Genomic DNA, 19,139 nt, shown 5'->3' with positions numbered 1-19,139 from the left:
TGTTATTTTTGTTCTGGGCTACCTAGCTTTCAAGGAATTTGGAATGACAAAGTCAGGTCAAGATTAAAATTACAACTTTACTATTAAGACCTAAGGGCCCATAGATAAAATGAGACAGATAGGCTTTTCAAAGATAAGCTTCATATCTTTTCGTTGTCTTCTAAACTGACCGAAACCCTTCTCAAGCTTTTCCCTCAAATTTCCAGAAAATGTTGGGAAATCCCTATGGGCATGTCCTCTGCATTGGTCCCAAATTATGTGCTACTAATTTACTAATCCTCTCCTTCTCTCAGAGATATAAATATGCCAGGAATTGGAACTTAATAATAGGTTTGGTCTAGTACTAGAAGTAACTATTTGCCTAAATGTAACAAGGATGCGGTGGAAATGTATATTTAAATATAGGTGTGAATCCCCCAGAAAGCTAGAGCTGTTGATTCCTATCTTCTTTTTCCCCATCTGCTGCTAAATAAGCTAAAATAATTCACTCTCAAAGTTACAATGGATAGAAACAATGATTAGAAAGGGTCATTTTTCTTTAAATTTAAAATATGTTGCTATATGAGTACTTACTTTATCTGTTCAGCTGAACCCCCAGAAGTGGCATTTGTAATAGCCCAAGCTGCTTCTTTCCTTGTCCGAAACTCAGCAGTTTGTAATATGTTAATGAGAGCTGGGAAAATGTTGGCATCTATCACAGTCTACAAGAAAAAGAAAAATTGCAATGATAAGGAATCAGTGATGTCCACAGGGAAATTACTCGTTAACTATAGCTCTAACTTTTAATGCCAGCATCAATCAACTAATTCCTTTTAGCTAAAAAGCAATCATCCTTTTTTTTCCAGTCTTAATCATCAAATCAATCTATAACATAATACCCCTAACTTCCTGAAAGAATCATTTTTAGTATTGCCAGGGACTATGTGAGCACAGTATCTCACTTCATAGTAGTAAATCAACATTTACTGAATTATACTGGGCATGACATTTTCTATTCTGGTTCTCTTTCAACTTCTCTTATACTTCCTTAAAACTCATACTCCTCCACACCCCAGTATGTTCCAAGACTCTTCACTTAAACTGAAAATCATGCATAATGATGAAGCCTGTTATTTAATAAGTATTTCTTACAGGAATATCTTAGGAACTTTTTAATTTTTCTTAGGCTTATAAGAGCTATCAGCATCACTGCTTGGGACCATTATTAATAACCAAATAGAAAGAGAAGCTGCTCTGACGTGGACACAACTTGTTATAACTAAGAACTCCAAAGACTGATGTAGGAGCTATTGTTTGGTGCAAACAAATATAATGACACACTAAGGCTTCTCAGAGTGAGAATGAGTGTGATCGGGTGAACTGCTAAGAGATTTATGCTGCTTGGGAAAACGGTTAGATTTAGCATATAATTAGAAATTTTTTGTTCTAAGCAGTTTTCTGCCTCTATAATTTTCATTTGACAATCACATATACCTGAATTCTATGTCTTGAGTTCATATAAAATGAGGGTCAACTATGCGCCAAGTGCAGATACACACACATCCACAACTCAAGAGCTCTAGCCACTATACCACCAGATATCTACAAACATTTCTTTCCCCTTTACTCTCAACTCTTATTGTTCAATCCCATCTGATTCTTCATGACCATGTGAACCACAGACTATAAGTAGTACACAGGAAGTTTTCTTGGCAAAGATATCGTAGTGGTTTATTATTTCCTTCTTCAGTGCCTTTTCAGTCTCCAGTGTATTCACACTTTACTGCCACATATTTGATTATCATCTTTTTTCATTCTGATGATTCCAAAATCTATACCCCTACATCCCCAGCCTCTTACATTTCTTTCAACACTTCATAAAATGTCTCTAGTCATGTCAAAACTATTATCTTTTTCTTCTCATAATCTTCCAAGCTAAGCTCTCATTTTGCACCTAGATTACTACAATAACCTAATCTGTCTTTCAATTTCCAATTCATCTTGCATACTACTAAAGAAATATTCCTAAAATGATGTTTTCAGCATGTCACTCCCTTAATTAAGAACTTAAAATGTCACATAGTTTAAGTATCTAAGCCTTACATTTAAAGTTTCTCCATCAACAGGTTCGATTTTACTTACTCAACCTTGCCAATAAAGACCTTCTACCACCAGAATATCATTGATTTCAAAGGTATAATAGTGGCCCCCAAGGAGAGTCCCAATGGAAAGTATGAAAGGTCTTAATCCTTGGGGATGACAAAGTACACAGTGATGTAATCCCTAAAAGAATACCAAAGTTTCAAGAAGCTAAACCGTTAACCATTAGGAGGCCTAATTCTCAAGAGAATGTAGATCTAATCTCAGAGCAGAACTATAAAAATTTGATCTGGTCTAATGTTTAGCAAACATATAGCCACTTAGACAATGGTTAGTACTTTTCAAAAGTTGTTAAAACTCTCTTCTTTTGGCAGGTAAAGAGAAAGGAGGTTAATAAAGAGCACACTGAAAAGAACCCCTTTTTAAAGATAATACCTTCACTCTTCCAATACAAACATATACTTCTCTATCAATTTTTTTTTTGTGTTACTTTGATCTCGCAACACTTCATAGTCCTAGAAAGTGGGGAAAGGGACAAAGAAAAGGAGGTGGGAATGGGCAAAAGGTAAATAAAGCTGTACTAATTTAGAACCAACTAAATGTCACTGAAAACCAGCTATTATGCCTTCTTTAGTAAGGAATAATAACCTAACTATAGTCTACAATACTTGCTCTTAATCCTTACTGTTGATCTAAGAGTCTGTTCTTTCTGGATTTTCCCCTTCCTTCACACTTTCCTGACCTCATGTCTTCTCTACAGTCTAAATGTTCAAATATTACTTGAATACAAGAGGTAAACATAAGAAGTATAAAAATGACTCAAAAGTCTCAGAATAAATTAATTCAAATATTGGTCCACTGGAAAAAAATAAACATTTTATTCAGCAAAAATAAAGTGAATCTTTAAAATATCACAAATCATCTGGAAGAAATTGGCAAGTACAAAAACACAATAAAGGGAGACAAAGGAGAACCCCAGAATGAATTTCAGAAGACTTAGTGTGTATGACAAAATAAAGAGCTAGAAAAGGAAATAAGACAAGTTTGGAGTCTTTGGTATGGGAATGAACAACAACCAAAAAAAAAACCAAAAAAAAAAAACCACCTCATGTTATGTTTATTTTTAGTGTTGAAGGAAAAGCAATTATATGAATCTAGGTGGAAGCTATAAAGTTTAACTGTGAATTATCTGATATTACCTGGATCTGAGCCCTATTTCCAGCTGTGATATTAGATATTGTCCAACAAGCTTCTTTTTTGATAGATTCTTTTGGGCTACTGAGTAAATGCAATAAACTCTGAAGGGCCGAGCAATTCAAAATTACCTAAAAAAAAATAGGAAATATTTTTAATTATAATACCGCAAACATAAATCACTCCTTAATTTTTAGCACAAGTAAAATTATTTATTCATTCATTCATTTTTAAAACCCTTACCTTCCATCTTAGAATCAATACTGTTTATTGGTTCCAAGGCAGAAGAGAGATAAGGGCTAGGCAATGGGGGTTAAGTGACTTGCCCAGGATCACACTGCCAGGAAGTGTCTGAGGCCAGATTTGAATGCAGAATCTCCCATCTCTAGGCCTGGCTCTCTATCCACTGAGTCACCATGACTGCCCCTGGCAAACAATATTTATAACTAACACAAATTATTAGGATCAAATCATCTATTTGTCCTTGGCACATCAAAACAGAATACAGCTAAGATGTGGCCAGAGAGGTTAGACATTTTCTTTAAAAGTCAACATCTGATAAAGGAAAATTAACCTCCAAATCATCCAATCATTATTTAATGAGTACCTAGCATTTCCAGAGCATTATGCTCAATTAATGTTGGAAGGATATAAGGAGATGGGAAATGTATAAAGCATATAAATGGCAGTTTCTTCTCTAAAATAATTTACAATGTGCACATGAAAAGTTATAACAGCTAATCAAGAGGTATTATAAAGCAGTAAGCCTTTTGAAGAGTGGTTAGAAAAAGCAGAAGAGTCAGTATTTAAGGGAATTTTAGAATTGGAAAATACCTCAGAAACTAGTCGAATCCCCTGATTTTATAGATGAAACTAAGGCATCCAAGAGAGGAAGTAATTTGTTCAAAATCATAATGCACACAGGAGGTACAGGACTCAAACCCAGGGCTCCTAATTCCCAGTCTAGTGCTCCTTCAATTACATTATATTTGCTGCTTCTAGACTTTGAATATGAGTAGGATTTCACTGGTGATAGAAGGGAAGGCACTCCACAGAGTGGGAAAGACTGAACAAAGGCAAGGAGATATGTGACAGGATAGTGTTTTCAGAATACACTGATCAAACATTTTACTTTAAAAGAGGTTTTATGTAAGATAAGGTAGAGTGACACTAAATCATGAAATCCCATAAAAGTCAATTTAAGGAATCTGAATTCTATAATATAGTTAATAGGAAGTTATTGAAGTTTTTTGAATATTGAGTGATAAAATGGAGGCTATGTTTTAAAAGAGCACTTGTAGTCTAAAAAGGGCTAGAGAGATTTAAAAAGACTAAAAGGGAAAAACTGCTGTAATATAGAAGTGAAATAAAGCACTGAACTAGAGTAACAACAAAAGGAATGTAGTGAAAATAGTTATGTTACAGCATTTCAGAGTTATAAGGAGGAAAGTTTTTCAAAGGGGCTGATCAATAGTAGCAAATTTTGCTGAGGTCAAAGAGAATAAAGATGAAAAAGATAATGAATTTTACTTTAAAGACAAAATTTTATTGAGGTGATAATATAAATCAGACTTTCGATAGTTAAGAAAGGTGGTAACAGGAAGACGTCAGTGAAAAGAAAACAAAAAGAATGATTAAGGAGGACAATATGGTCAAGCCAAAGTTTTTTTCAACAGAGACACTGATATATACAAATTCAATGTAATTGTATTTAAAGGTAGAAGGTAAGATGCCAAAGGAGGCAAAAAAACTGAAGATGACAGAGCAAAAGGAAGTGATGATGCCATAACTAACTGAGGTACTTTAATGAGCAGTCTTAGAAGAGAGGTTGACTACACATAGACTGGCATATATAGGAACTAAAAAAAAGAGTAGGTATATAACTAATACTAATTAAAATTAGAAATTAATGTGGCTAAGTACATTGGGTTTTTTAAGCAGAACATAAAATCTAAAGAGTAACTACTTGATCATACCTGTGTCTGAACATCATCGCCTGTAACAATGTTCCCTACAGCTCGTAAAGCAGGAGAAACCACTTTGTAGTCATTATGCCTGCAATTATAGAAAGATTTAGATTTCACAACAATTTATTTAATATGATCCATTCATTAATATCTTACATTATGCTATCTCACTGTGGAATTAAGGTGATCCTTTGATCCTGAAGATTCTGTCAAGAGTGGTACAGGCATTGGCAGACTCTTACCAACCTTGAAAGGCTTAAATTAGACACCCAAAAAATGTGTGTGGCACCAGACACATCTTTTGCACTTGTCTGAGGACTAGTCTAGCACTGAAAGGACCAGAATTTTAGAATATTTCAAAGGATCAAGCTGCATCAACTGACACTGTGCATTTTATCTATATAGCAAAAAAAAAAAAAAAATTGGTAGCATGTAAATTTTTATTTCAAAGTAAAATTATAATATCTGCTTGTAGTTGTATTTAAAATACATTTGTCTAGATAGGAGAAATTATAACAAAGTTGTTTTAGTGCCAGCCAAGTGGAGGGAGAGAGGCTCATCACCAGAAGGCTGGCCATGAGGTGAATGGGATTTTTTTTGGCTCCAAGTCACTTCTGAAAACTCTAAGGCAGGGGTTGGCAACGTATGGCTCTCGTTTGAGGGCCAGATATGGCTCTTTCTGCAGGAGCCATAAAATCCATTTCTTTCAGGCACTGTTACAGGAGCGTGCACTGTGAGCACTGTACGGCTCTTACAAAATTACATTTTTAAAAATGTGGCGTTTATGGCTCTCACGGCCAAAAAGGTTGCCGACCCCTGATCTAAGGTGTGGAGAGGTTATCATCTCTGTTGGATGAGAAGGTCAAACAAGGTTACAAATTTTCTGAAAGGGTAGGAGTTTATTCCTTTGCTAGTTTTCATAAGGTTCAATTCCCTAAAGCATTATCATATTATAGGATTAGAACTAGAAGGGTACTTTTAGGTCACCAAGTAGATGCTAGAGCCATGGTCAATGTTTACGTCAGATGAGTTTCCAGTTTCTTCATTTATAAAATGAGGGAAGTGGAGTAGATAATCTCTAAAGGTCAGTTCCAGTTCTACATTCTATTTGTTTTAATAAGTTTGAGTGAAGTTCTTCTTTACTGTTAAAAATCTTCATGCTTTAATTTAAATTTATTACCTCTTATTTAGTCCTTCAGAGAACTGATTAACAATTCACTCAAAAAACTTCTGTGAAAGTTACTTATTTTCCCATTCATTTAATCATTTTTACAATCCTTTTAAAAGGGTATAGGAAAAAATTATAGTGTTTTTGAATTTTCTACCACAGACCAAAAATGAAAGCCCAATTCCTGTCCTCTGAATATTGTGTGTGTGGTTGTGTATACGTATACACACAATAGCACTGTACCATCTCACATTCAGCTTGTGGTCAACTATGACCGAAAGGTCTTTCTTTTCTATACTTCCTTTATTCTATAACTGCATTGTTGTTTTTATTTTTATCTTGCCCTTATTCCCAACTGAATTTCATACTGCCTTGTTGGATCATTTCTTAATTACTTAAAAGTAATACCTAGTCCTATCTATAATTTCAAAAAGCACATTTTCCAATCCATTATCCAGGCCTACCTGGCTCTCAGGCCACTAATAAATGGCCATGAAAATTTAGACTGGATACCTGAACTGACAGACTGATCACAAACTCATTAATTGTAGAACAAACAAGGTATTTCTGAAAGTATGTTCCATACTGAATTCTTACATAGAGGAAAATGGGAAAATATTCCTTTTTACTTAAATTTTCCCACATATATGGTTTTCATATTCATATTCAACATAAAGAGTCACTTTTGTAAAAAGACGGTCACCTGAATGGATTTTTTACATTTTTTTTTTACATACTTTTTTTTACATATTTTTTACATTTTTAGGAGGCAAAGATTAAGAATGCCAGGGGTAGAAGAAATAATTTTTAGACTAAAGAGAGAACTATGAAATAGTAATCACTGAAATCCTGCTTTCCCTGAAAATCAAAATCTCTCAACGAGTCTATAAATAAGAACAAAAAACACTCCCTAACAAGACTACATTAGTGGTGTTAAGTTACTTTAAAGTGACAGTTTTGGGGGGAATAGGGGATCCTCTGGTATCAGCTTATAATTCTCTCCTACCTTCTACTGATCTTTGAAATCTTCAGGAAGGAAAACAGCATGACACTGACCACTGGTGGTGGCTACAGAATACAATCTTCCCTCTGTATTCTTTTGGGTTATAGCATACCCCTATCTCAATGAATAATTGGCCTGGGTCCATAAAATACTGCCCTAGGGCATAGAAGCAGGTAGCAGTTCTCTTTCTGACCCCACATCCTACTAAAGGCAAAAGATAAGGGTTTAAGGGCTGTAACCACCAACAATCTAGGGATGGAGCATATAAATAATGCAGACAAGAGATATCCTCCCGCTGAAGTAATAATACAACCTTCCTTGCAACCAAATAAATTCTGAGCATTAACTAGAAGACTAACAGACAGAAACAAAATGACATATTAAATTCTTACATCAGTAGCTCCACTAGTCTCCTACAAACTCCTGCATCAATTACTGCTTGGATTTTATCATTGGGTCCGTCTGATAGATATGATAGTGCCCAGCATGCATCAGCTAGCACATCAGTGTCGTTAACAAAGAGCAACCAGGAAAGTACATTCAGACAAGGGGAAACCTGTGAAAAGAAGATGATATGAGTTGTGAAAATAGAAGTAGAAGTAGAGGCAAAAGTAGAATATTCAAGAAAGCAAACAGACATGTAGCCTAATGATCTACTGGGCAAACAGTCTCTGCGGCTTTAGAGTTATAGGAAGGAGCAGCTATCATCTTTTCTCCTTTGAACATGCTAGCTTTGCTGACCTTGCTTTATGAAAACATAGATATACCATGTAGTGGAGATTCATGTACATCAACGTTAGTGACATTTCTAGAAAAGTCAAATTATAGACTCAAATTTCTGGAAATGCTTCAGTGAGAACTAGAACCAAGAAATCTTACATTTTGGTTACCCCACTTAGAAAAAAAGAAAACAAAAACACTAATAAAAGCTTGAAGTAGCAGTTAAATTCATTTAATAAAAACAATGGCCTAACAAAAGGCAAAAGGGAAGGAAGCTCTCAATTTTCCTTACCAATAGGCAATAGTACAAAATATTTTTAAATCAATTTTTAAATGTTGTTCACCAATATGAAAGTAAAGGAAAATAATAAATCTTGGAGGGGATGTGGTAAAATTGGGACACTAATACATTGCTGGTGGAGTTGTGAATTGATCCATCCATTCTGGAAGGCAATTTGGAACTATACGCAAAGGGCTCTTTAAAAGAATGTATAGTCTTTGATCCAGCCATATCACTACTATGTTTGTACCCCAAAGAGATAATAATGAAAAAAATGTTTATACAAAAATGTTCATAGCTGCGCTTTTTGTTGTGGCAAAAAATTGGAAAATGAGGGGGTGTCCCTAGATTGGAGAATGGCTGAACAAATTATGGTATATGAAGGTGATGGAATACTACTATGCAATAAGAAATGATAAACTGTTTGATTTACAAAAGAGCTGGAAAGACCTCCACAAACTCAAGTGGAGTGAAATGAGCAGAACCAGGAGAACATTATACACAGAGACTGAAACACTGTAGGACGATTATATGTAATCAACTTTGCTACTGATAGCAATGTAATGATTCAAGACAATCCTGAGGGACTTATGAGAAAGAACGCTATCCAGCTCCGGGAGGGGGGAAAAGAACATGAATCATGTAACCATGGAAAAATACTTAAAATGAAAAGATTTTTTGAAAAACACACACAAAAGAATATAATAAATGTTGCTCACCAAAAACATAATAATCACTATTCCTTCCTTCTTTCACATTAGAAACTGGCCCGTCTCTTTCTTTAAACTTTTTTAAAATTTTATTTTTATTGTCATGCAAAACACATCTATATTGGTCACTGTTTTAAGGACATAAACACTCACAGATAACCCAAAACCCCAAAATAAAACCATAAATTTACAAGGATGTGGAAGACAACTCCAACAGTTCTTTCTCTGTAGGTGGATAGCATTCCCCATCATAAGTCTTTCAGGACTGTTCCAGATCATTGCATTGCTGAGAGTAGCCTAGTTTTCACAGATAATCATCATACAATATTGCTGTTATTGTGTACAATGTTCTCCCAGTTCTGCTTATTTTGCTCTGCATCAGTTCCTGCAGATCTTTCCAGCTTTTTTATGAAATCATTTTGCTTATCATTTCTTACAGCACAATAGTATTCCATCACCAACATGTACCACAATTTGTTCAGTCATTCACCATTTGATGGACATTCCCTCAATTTCCAAGAGCAGCTATAAATATTTTTTGTACAAGTAGTCCTTTCTCCTTTTATTATTATCTCTTTGGGATATGGACCCAGGGATATGGATATGGGATTGCTGGATCAAAGGGCATACACAGGAACTGTTATGTATATTTGCTGTAATTCTCAATTTTTCAAAATATATACCTTTGCAAAATCTGGAGATGGATTTTTCCCTCTGCAGAGATTAGACAAGGCCCACACCGCATTCCGAGTCATGGTCAACCGGTTCTGCTTTGAAAGAAGCCTACAGAAACACAAAAAAATTAAAATGCAATTCTTGGTCAAGTGGGGGTGGGGAAACAGGATATCCTTCTCCAAAAAAAGTAAAATCTCATTATTTTGGATTACACTAATTCAAAATTTTGACCCCCTAATTCAGAGTCTGAGTCAAGTAATTATCACCACTAGCATTATTATAACAAGTTACTATTACAACAACTACTATTGATAAAACTAGTACTATTAACAGCTACTGCTACTATCATAACACTTTAAGATTAACAAAAACACTTTAAATACATTTTCACTTGATCCATAACCCTGGGAAGTAGTTACCACAATCCTCATTTATACAAGTGAGGAAACAGGCTTAAAGAAATAGAGTAACCTACCCAATGTCAAATTAGCACTAAAAGTTGGATATGAGTGTCGGCATCTTCTGCCTCCAAAAACAGTACTCTATCCACTATCCCATTATGCCTCAACTAGAAAGCAGGTCACCTAAAATTATTACAAAAGCTACAGTGGATTGTGGGTACACAGAAATGTTTTCCTTTCACCAAAACTTTGAACTCTGGCATAAATAATAGATACTCACTGCAAGAGCGGGGGGAGGATGTTGCAGTCTAACACATAGTCCCTACACATGGTGCTGTCTCCAGCAATATTACCAAGAGCCCAGACTGCCTGTAAAAGAAGGATTGGTTAGTAGTTTCCCAGCAGATTAATTCCATCTATCATTACCTATTAATGTTACTCCCAAGTTAGCCACCTATCTAAAAAACATGACAACATTCATTTCATGACTAGCAATAGATATGATGACAAAGATTCACGTTTCTAGGGGGAAAGGAGGAAGAAAACAAATAAGCACAGACTGAGAACTTCTTATGTGCCAGGCATTGGGGACCAAATACAAGTTAAAAACCAGTTCCTACCCTCAAGGAGTTTGAATTCTTTTAGGAGAAGATAACACACAAAAGGAAAATGAAAAGCAGAAATAGAGGAGGAAGCAATAATAATAATAATATCCTACCGTGTGAATTAAAAAAATGGTCCACATTGGTACCATATTGTTTAAAGATTACCACTAAAGAACAAGTTCCTTGTTTCTGTTAATAATCACGAAACTATTTTCCAGAAAATATGCTATGTAATAGAAATGAAATTGTTAGGAAGTATCTATTTTATTAAAACTACTTAAATTTTTATGAAATGTATTTTGTTTTTAAAAACCTTTACCTTCCTTCATAGAGTATTAATTCTAAACAGAAAGGCAAAGGACAGGCAAATGGGGTTAAGTGACTTGCTCAGGACCACATGACTAGGAGATATCTGGGACCAAATTGAACCCAAGTTACAGGTAGGCAGCTCTATCCACTGTGCTACTTCGTTGTCCCTAAAAATTTCTTTTAAAATATGCATTAAGGAGATAAAGTTAAAAGCATTAGAATCATTTTTATTGGTTGACTTGATCCTATATGACCATGTGGCCTAAAACCTAATGCGATCTTAATTTTTTAAAAAAAGTACATTTTTAATGTGTTTCTTCAAATTCAAAATAGGATATCACTTACCTGTTTCCTCTTCTTTCCCTTCTGTCTCAGAGGAAAAAATAACCCAAAATTAAGGTTAATTCCACACCCTCTTATTCTTGATTCTAGCCTTTCCCCTATATTCCCCTGGAAACTTGCTTCAGCATTCATTTCTTCCTTGTGACATTTTTATACATCATCTAATAAAGTACAACACTTCTTTACCCTCACAAAGACAAACGTCTTAGGAAAAAGTAATTTACACTTTGTATGTATGACGAAGAACAAAGAAAGCATAAACAGAAATTAGTAACTTTAGCTAAAAAGCAACTGAGCTGAACCCAATATAATATTTTGGTCCTATAGAATAGTCAATAAAAACCATCTCAATAAAGAGGTAAGCATTTTAGGTGTAATATGCTGCATATGCATTTTTGGTTCATTTTTGTTTAATTGTTCTTCTGTTAAAAGGGAGGTGGGGAGAAGCTAGATAACTTGGTGAAAAAGAGAGTTAGGCCTGGAAATGAGAGTTCAAATTTGGCTCCTCCTACTTACTAGCTTTGTAACTCTGGGCAAGTCACTTAACATCCATTGCCTAGCCCATACTGCTCTTTAATGATTCTAATATGTAGTATTTATTCTAAGACAGAATTTAAGGACTTAAATTTCATGGCTTCACTACTTTACCAAAATTCAACTCTACTCAATCCCTGGCTTTCTTCCCCTGCATTCTACTGAAATTTCATTCTAAACAGCCAAATCAACAACCAAATTCAAACAGATTTTCCTCCATTTTTTAAACTTATTTTTAACTTTGTCTTCCCATCAGATTCATCTCCAAATAAATTCCTTTTCTTTTCCTATCCAGTGAGTCTTGTAACAATGATTTAAAAAAAAAAAAGAAAGCTCAAAAAATCTCAACATATCCATTGAATTCACCAGTGACTGTTTCCATGCTATGTCATCTTTTCCAATTTGCTGTATTTCTCTTATGATTTAAGTTTTTGGAACAATCTTTCCTATTGATCAATGTCCTTACTCTAGTCATATCTTCCTTGATCTCTCTGTAGCTTATGACACTGCTGACTCCTGCCAGATACCCTCCTCTCCTCATGTTTTAACTTCAGAAACAGCACAATCTCCTCATTTTCCAACTACCTCTCTAAATACTCCTTTGTTGGCAACTTAGCCTAAAGTGTACTCTAACATACTGTACCTTTCCAACTAATTGGCTTTTTCACAAGGGCAATAAATAACAGGTCAAAAACCTATTTTTACTTCATGACTGTACTATTTTTTTCCACCATAATTTTCCACTTTTGTAAGTGGTATTGGCCAGTAAAATCTGTTATCTTTAATTCATCCCATCACTTCCCACATCCAATCAGCTATTAATATTAAGCACTGCTAAACCTTCCTGTGTCATCTATCTAGAATTCCTACTCTCTTATTGCCACCACTCATAATTAAGGCTCTCAGTCAGTTGAACTACTGACCCTCCTTGGTTCTCTTTCCTTTCTAATAAATCACACTATTTCCAGGTTCAGCATTTTAATACACAGATTTAGGTATTCTGTTCCTCTGCTCAAAACTCTTCAAGGCTTCTGTCTGAGTAAAATCAATCTCCATAGTAGGAGAATTTGAAGAATATTCAAGCCACTCCACTGCCCAACTCAGGGCATTTTCACTACTTGATTCCTAAATGCCTGAAACTCTTTTCCTCCTTACCTCTCTGCCTATTGTCTCTCTTCAAATCTCAGATAAAGATCTGTCTTCTATAACAGGGGTCGGCAACATATGGCTCTTTCTGCAGGAGCCATAAAGTCAATTTTTTTTCAGGCGCTGTTACAGGAGCGCGCACTGTGAGCACTGTACGGCTCTCACGAAATTACATTTTAAAAAATGTGGCGTTTATGGCTCCCACGGCCAAAAAGGTTGCCGACCCCTGTTCTATAAAATGCCTTTCCCAATCTTCCTTAATCACAATGCTTTCTGAGATTATCCCCAATTCAACCTGTCTATATCTTGCTTATCACCATAGCTATTGTTTCCTCAATTAGTCTGTGAGCTCCTTGAGAACAGGGACTGTTAGTTTTGTCTTTTCTTGTACCCACACTGAACTATGCCAGGCATTCTTAACTACAAGTACTAGAATTTAAGATTACCTCAAAGGATCAAACTATGTCAATGGACACAAAGCATATTTTTAAATACAGAAGGCAAAAAGAAAATAGTAGCATAAAACATTTTATTTCAGAGTAAAATTAGAATCTTTTTTTTCCATCAAGTAATGCACTTGATCCTTCTAATGTTTTGGGTTTTATTTTTTTGTTGGGGGTGGGGAATCCAATTTTTTAAAAGACCAGTTAATTCTATAAAGTTTCATATATATATATATATATTCAAATATACATGTATATTTCCTTATATATTTGCCCCCAGTTGGGCAGTGGAGTGGCTTGAATGTTCTTTAAGTCCCCCTACTGTGGAAATTGATTTTACTCAGTTGGAAGCCTTGAAGAGTTTTAAGCAAAGGAACAGAATAACCAAATCTATGCATTAGAATGCTGAAAATAATTCCTTATATGCACTTCTGTATATAATTCTATGTAAGTACTCAATTCTATAAAGTATAGTTACTATGAATAAAAACCAATAAAAATGACAGCATTTTTGTTGAATTGATTATCCAAAAAGTTGAGCTATGGTTGGGTTGTTGTTTTGTTTTTTTTAATTCTTACTTTCTGTCTTAGTGAAAACTCTAAATCAGAAGGGCAAGGGCTAAGCAAATGGGTTTAAGGGACTTGCTTAGGGTTATATAGCTGGGAAGTGATCTGAAAACAGATCTGAACCCAGGTCCTCCCAACTCCAGGCCTGGCACTCTCGAGATCCACTGTACCACCTACTTGCTTCTAGGGCTAGGTCTCATAGAATTTCTTGCTCAAAAGAATTTGTAGTATCTATAATTGCAAAATATCCACATTCCAGACCTGGAAATACCTATGCATCAAACTGGGCAATATAATATCCTTCACTCCAACTGTATTTTCTAAAGACTAAGGTTTCATTTCATCTATGATTAAGGTTTATAAAACATCACCCTCTGAGGAACCATGAGTTGTTAGGGATTTTATGTTTATAAAAATCCTATTTAAATAAGGTTGAAGGGAAAATATCTTTTAATATGAAAGCCTGATGCTTTTTTACTGGACAATTTTAATTCTCTTTGTTTCTTTACCTGCTCCTGCACATCTTCAAATTCTGAGCTGAGCAGCTCTATGAAGATTGGCACCGCTCCTGCTTGAATCACAATTCGTGTCTGAAGGGAATTCCCTGAAGCAATATTTGTCAGCACCCAAGCTGATTCAAACTATGAAAATAAAAATAATTATTCATTGGTATAGGTGAAAATATGCACAATACACAGAACACTCAAGACTTTCTCTACAAAGAAATAGGAATATGATAACAAGTCAGATAAAATGAAATTACAAAACTAAGTACTTACAAACTAAAGGAACACAGTTGGATGCAGCCTCTCATACCTCTTCAGAGGCCATTCAAACCACTTCAAAGAGGAGGGGGGTCACCAACTATAACATTTCTGGTAAGATGAAGGATCATTGACACTACACTGCCTGGCCCACCAGGATTTTCTACTCACCCTGATGTTGACCCTTACTATATGTGTGTCTCATTCAATTAGAATGTTAGTTTCATGACCGCAAGGGCTCTCCTACTTTTCCGTATCTCCCAAACTTAGCTTAGTCCTTGGCATTAAGCAGTAAGTACTTGATAAATGCCTTTTAATTAATACAACACAAAGAATGACTAACTTTAAGATCAAGGAGTAGAAATCAATAAATAAATGAGTAAGGACTTTTGGGAGGGGGTATCATTGTTAAACATTTAACGCAAAGGCAGCAAGAAAGAAAACCACAAAATGATAACTACTATAAGAGATTAAAATAATATTAAGAGAATAAGAAAAGGATGGTCTTTCAGTAAAGAGATGGTTCTGAAACATGAGGTGTAAGAATTCATAAGTTAAGATGATGGCATTGGATAAATTATTATAGGATAAAGTTCTGGTCTAGATGGATTTGTAGAATCCATTTATAGAACTTCTTTAGAACAATTAATTGCTATATTACACAAATTATTTCCCAAAATTAACAAAGTACTCTACCAAAATCCTTTTCATGAGACAAATATAATCCTACTACCTAAACCACAGAAAGATAAAGCAATAACAGGGAACTAAGCATCATTAATGAATAGCAAATCAAAACTTTTAAATAAACTCTTGGCAAAAAAAAAAAAAAAAAAAAAGATGATAGCTTCTTATCCAAACAAGCATTTATGGTGATCAAACTGGATTTGGATACAAGATATTTAGATGCAAAGATGGTTGAACATTATGAAAACAATTAACATAATCATATTAAAAACAAAACCATCTAAGACCATATGATTATCTCAAGATATACAGAAAAAACCCATAATAAAGTTCAACATATAATTATATTAAAAACCCTACAAATTAATAAGTCACTAAGCATGTATCAAGTGCCCACTATGTGCAATGTACAGACATAAAGATAAGTTTTAAAAATACATTGATAACAAGCACCTAATTAAAACCCAAAGCTAGCAAAGTACACAATAACAAAACAGTTTTCCCAATAAATATGGGAGTAAAGAAATAATTTCCCCTTTCCCAGCTATCTGACATAGTTCTAGAAGTCTCAACAACAGTAGTAAGAAAAAGAAAATAATGGCCTAACGATAGGTAAAAAGAAGATAAAACTATTTGCTGATGACATAGTTTATTTAAAAAATACTAAGGAATCAGCAAAGAAACAGAAATAACAGCTTCAGTAAAGTTGCAAGCTATAAAATACAAATAGAACTGGATCCCTGTTGGTCACATAATGACTTAGAAAGTCACAAATTAACATTGTTGCATTGCATTTTCATTTATTTTATTAAACATTTCCAATTACGTTTTAATCCATTTCCTTCAGCAGGATTGTGGGCAGCCCCTATATTTGATAACATCTGGCCTAGAGGATCTCTAAGGTTCCTTATGAGTCCTTGATCTTGAAGTATGTCTATCTAGTCAACATACTAGGAAATAGTATAGCATCCTTCTCTCTGAAGAGTCAATTCAATTTTATATTTCTTTCTTTCTTCCCTAAAAATGGAGCTGAGGAAGTGAGTTTTAATTGATCGGTATATCTGTAATTCCATTTTAGTATAGGATATGATTCATTCTATCTTTGGAGGAAATCTATTGTCATAGGTCATTTATTACAGCTATATTTGAGCTTGTTTTCATAAGGATAGTAGGCCATTTCATTATCACATTTGTCCATTTTGGGAAGCATATCCATTTGTGTTTAATCACTTATTGTCTCTACTTTATCACTCACTGAACATTTCTAACCTTTGAACCATAGGGTTTTCATTCCCACCCCTAACACAATCTTGACTGAGTCTCCTCTCTTAGTCCTCAATCTTTTAGATACCTCTGTAGTAGCTGGCAAAGCTAACTTCTTCCTGTGTTAATATTACCCTTTCCCCTTAGTTTCAGGAATACTGGACTCCCATGGTTCTTGCTTCTTCTTAGGTTGACTTTTCTTCCTTCTATCTCCTTTATGTTGGCATTCACTTGCTCTCTCCTTTTTCTCTTCCCTAATCAGACTTATTCATCCCCACAAATTGACTTTAATACAGATGATTCCCAAATCTCCACCTTTGGCCTTAAACTTTCTCCTGAACTCCAAGACCAACATTTCTAACTACTTACTGGATTACTCTGCTCTGCCTGGATGTTCTACTGACCCTAAAAATGAGTACATTTAGAACCAACTGCTCATGTCTTCCCCAAATCTGCTCTTTTTTCTTCCTTCCTATTTCTGTGCATAGAAATGTTATTTTTAAAACAGTACTTTAGAGTTTACAAAGACTTTCTCCTTCACAACATTTTACAGAGGGAGAAACTCAGGATCAAGAAGGTGAAATGTTTATGTTCATAGAGTTAGTAAGGCAACACCATTCTCTCAGTCACTTCACCAGCTAGTCCCTTCAGACCCTGGAGTTATATTTGACTCTTCTTCCTATCCTATTCTGTGTACTACATGCAAACCTGTTTCTAAGGTTTGTCAATTTGTTCTCTGCAGTATCACAAGGAACTGCTATTCCCACTGTCATTACCCAACTTTCAGGCCTTCATTATCTATCACCTGGTAGATTATGGCAATAACCTCCTAATCAGTTTCCCTACCTTCAATCTACCATAGATGCCAATTAATGTCCACATCCAAACATGTTACTTTTTTAATGGAACCTGAAAGGACATCAAAGGTTTTCATTACCTCCTTAATAAAATACCAACTCCATTGCCTAGCAATCAAAGCCATTTATACTCTTAAGTCCAAACCACTTTTGTAGATTTATGGTATATTCCACTGTGCTATAGCCAGCATATCTCATTCCTCAAGCTGATCCCAACTTTCTACCTTGATGTCTTTACTCATGCCATCCCTTTAAAAAGATAATTGTATTCTGCTCCACCAGTTGCAATCTTACCCATCATTCAAAGATCAGTTCGGGTCTTCCAATCTCATTCTCTGATTCCTTTGGCTAAAATTAATCTCTATGTTTTCTGAACTCTGTTTATAATTTTTATATGCTTATAACATAATATTTGTGGACGTATCTTATTTTTCATGGTAGATCATAAATTCCTTAAGGCAGAGACATATATCATTTATTTTTCTATCTGTTTTTTAAATTTAAGAGATGTTTAAGTGTCATATACATCATGTTACCCAATAGGTTTGTCCAAATTATTCTTGTTATTAATTTTTAAAATGGGAGCAAAACTTGAGTAATTTTTAAAAGCAACTGCAAAATTCAACCTTTTGCAGTAACTGGTTAAAACTTAAAAGCATAAGTGGGATGAATAATAAATTTCCAAATGAACAATTTCCTTTTAAACTAAGAAATAATCATCTACAGAAAAAAGTGGCAGCCAAAGTAACTTTTATTATTTTTATTTTCTCTTGGTAATTTTATTTCTATTTTTGTAGGGCTCAGGCTCAAGCTTTTGCAGTATTCTAAGTCTGGCATCATGTACAGGAGAACCAGATAAGCTATCAGGCAGTAGAAATTTTCTGAAGGTTTCACTTGCCCTGGCTCCAACTCTCATCATGGAGAAGTTATTAAAAACCAGCTACAATTGGGGAATTTGTAGGACTTTCTAAAGAATTGATGCTTTCTCTTTCCCCTTCTCACTCAATCTCTACCTTCTAGTGATGGGTTCTTTTAAGAGAGGGAAAATGAGAAATCCAAAGAAGGTGGAGTACTTCTGACCTCCCATCAAGTTTCCCACTCCATGCTGAAGTACGCCTGGTCCCCCTTCTCCATTTGGATCAGGACTCTTGCTGGCCACCTTGCAGGTCTCACTGTTCCCTAGCAAATGCTAGGATCACTGGTCGCCCATTTTACATCAGGCTCACCTAGAGAGCAAGTGAAAAGAGAGGCTCATATCAGAAAAGTAAACCTAGACATCAAACCCTACAGAGAACAGTGCCTGAGCTCTAAGCAACCTTCCAACAAAGGCAGAAGGACCAACAGGAGGGTTAAGAAAGGGCTTACTGCAGTTTATCATATTAAGTCAGAAAGAGGGAGGGACAAAGGGAAAAACAGGTCATTTTA

At 35.0% G+C, this 19,139-nt stretch overlaps 1 protein-coding gene across 2 annotated transcripts in view; it reads right to left on the bottom strand.

Annotated features, from left to right (window-relative positions):
• Positions 1 to 19,139, bottom strand: part of KPNA1 (karyopherin subunit alpha 1) — a 93,497-nt gene that overhangs the window by 7,212 nt on the left and 67,146 nt on the right. For both annotated transcript variants that reach the window (XM_044670052.1, XM_044670053.1), the window contains exons 6-12: positions 14,653 to 14,784; positions 10,478 to 10,566; positions 9,805 to 9,904; positions 7,804 to 7,967; positions 5,250 to 5,328; positions 3,279 to 3,404; positions 574 to 701 (exon numbers count right to left, since the gene is read on the bottom strand). In XM_044670052.1, the coding sequence (XP_044525987.1) occupies positions 574 to 701; positions 3,279 to 3,404; positions 5,250 to 5,328; positions 7,804 to 7,967; positions 9,805 to 9,904; positions 10,478 to 10,566; positions 14,653 to 14,784 (818 nt within the window). The remainder of the gene's footprint in view (positions 1 to 573; positions 702 to 3,278; positions 3,405 to 5,249; positions 5,329 to 7,803; positions 7,968 to 9,804; positions 9,905 to 10,477; positions 10,567 to 14,652; positions 14,785 to 19,139) is intronic.

The sequence above is a fragment of the Gracilinanus agilis genome, chromosome 3, assembly GCF_016433145.1.
Source record: "Gracilinanus agilis isolate LMUSP501 chromosome 3, AgileGrace, whole genome shotgun sequence".
Classification (NCBI taxonomy): domain Eukaryota; kingdom Metazoa; phylum Chordata; class Mammalia; order Didelphimorphia; family Didelphidae; genus Gracilinanus; species Gracilinanus agilis.
The sequence above is the reverse complement of the archived record's forward strand: the minus strand, read 5'-3'. Positions and strand labels throughout refer to the sequence as shown.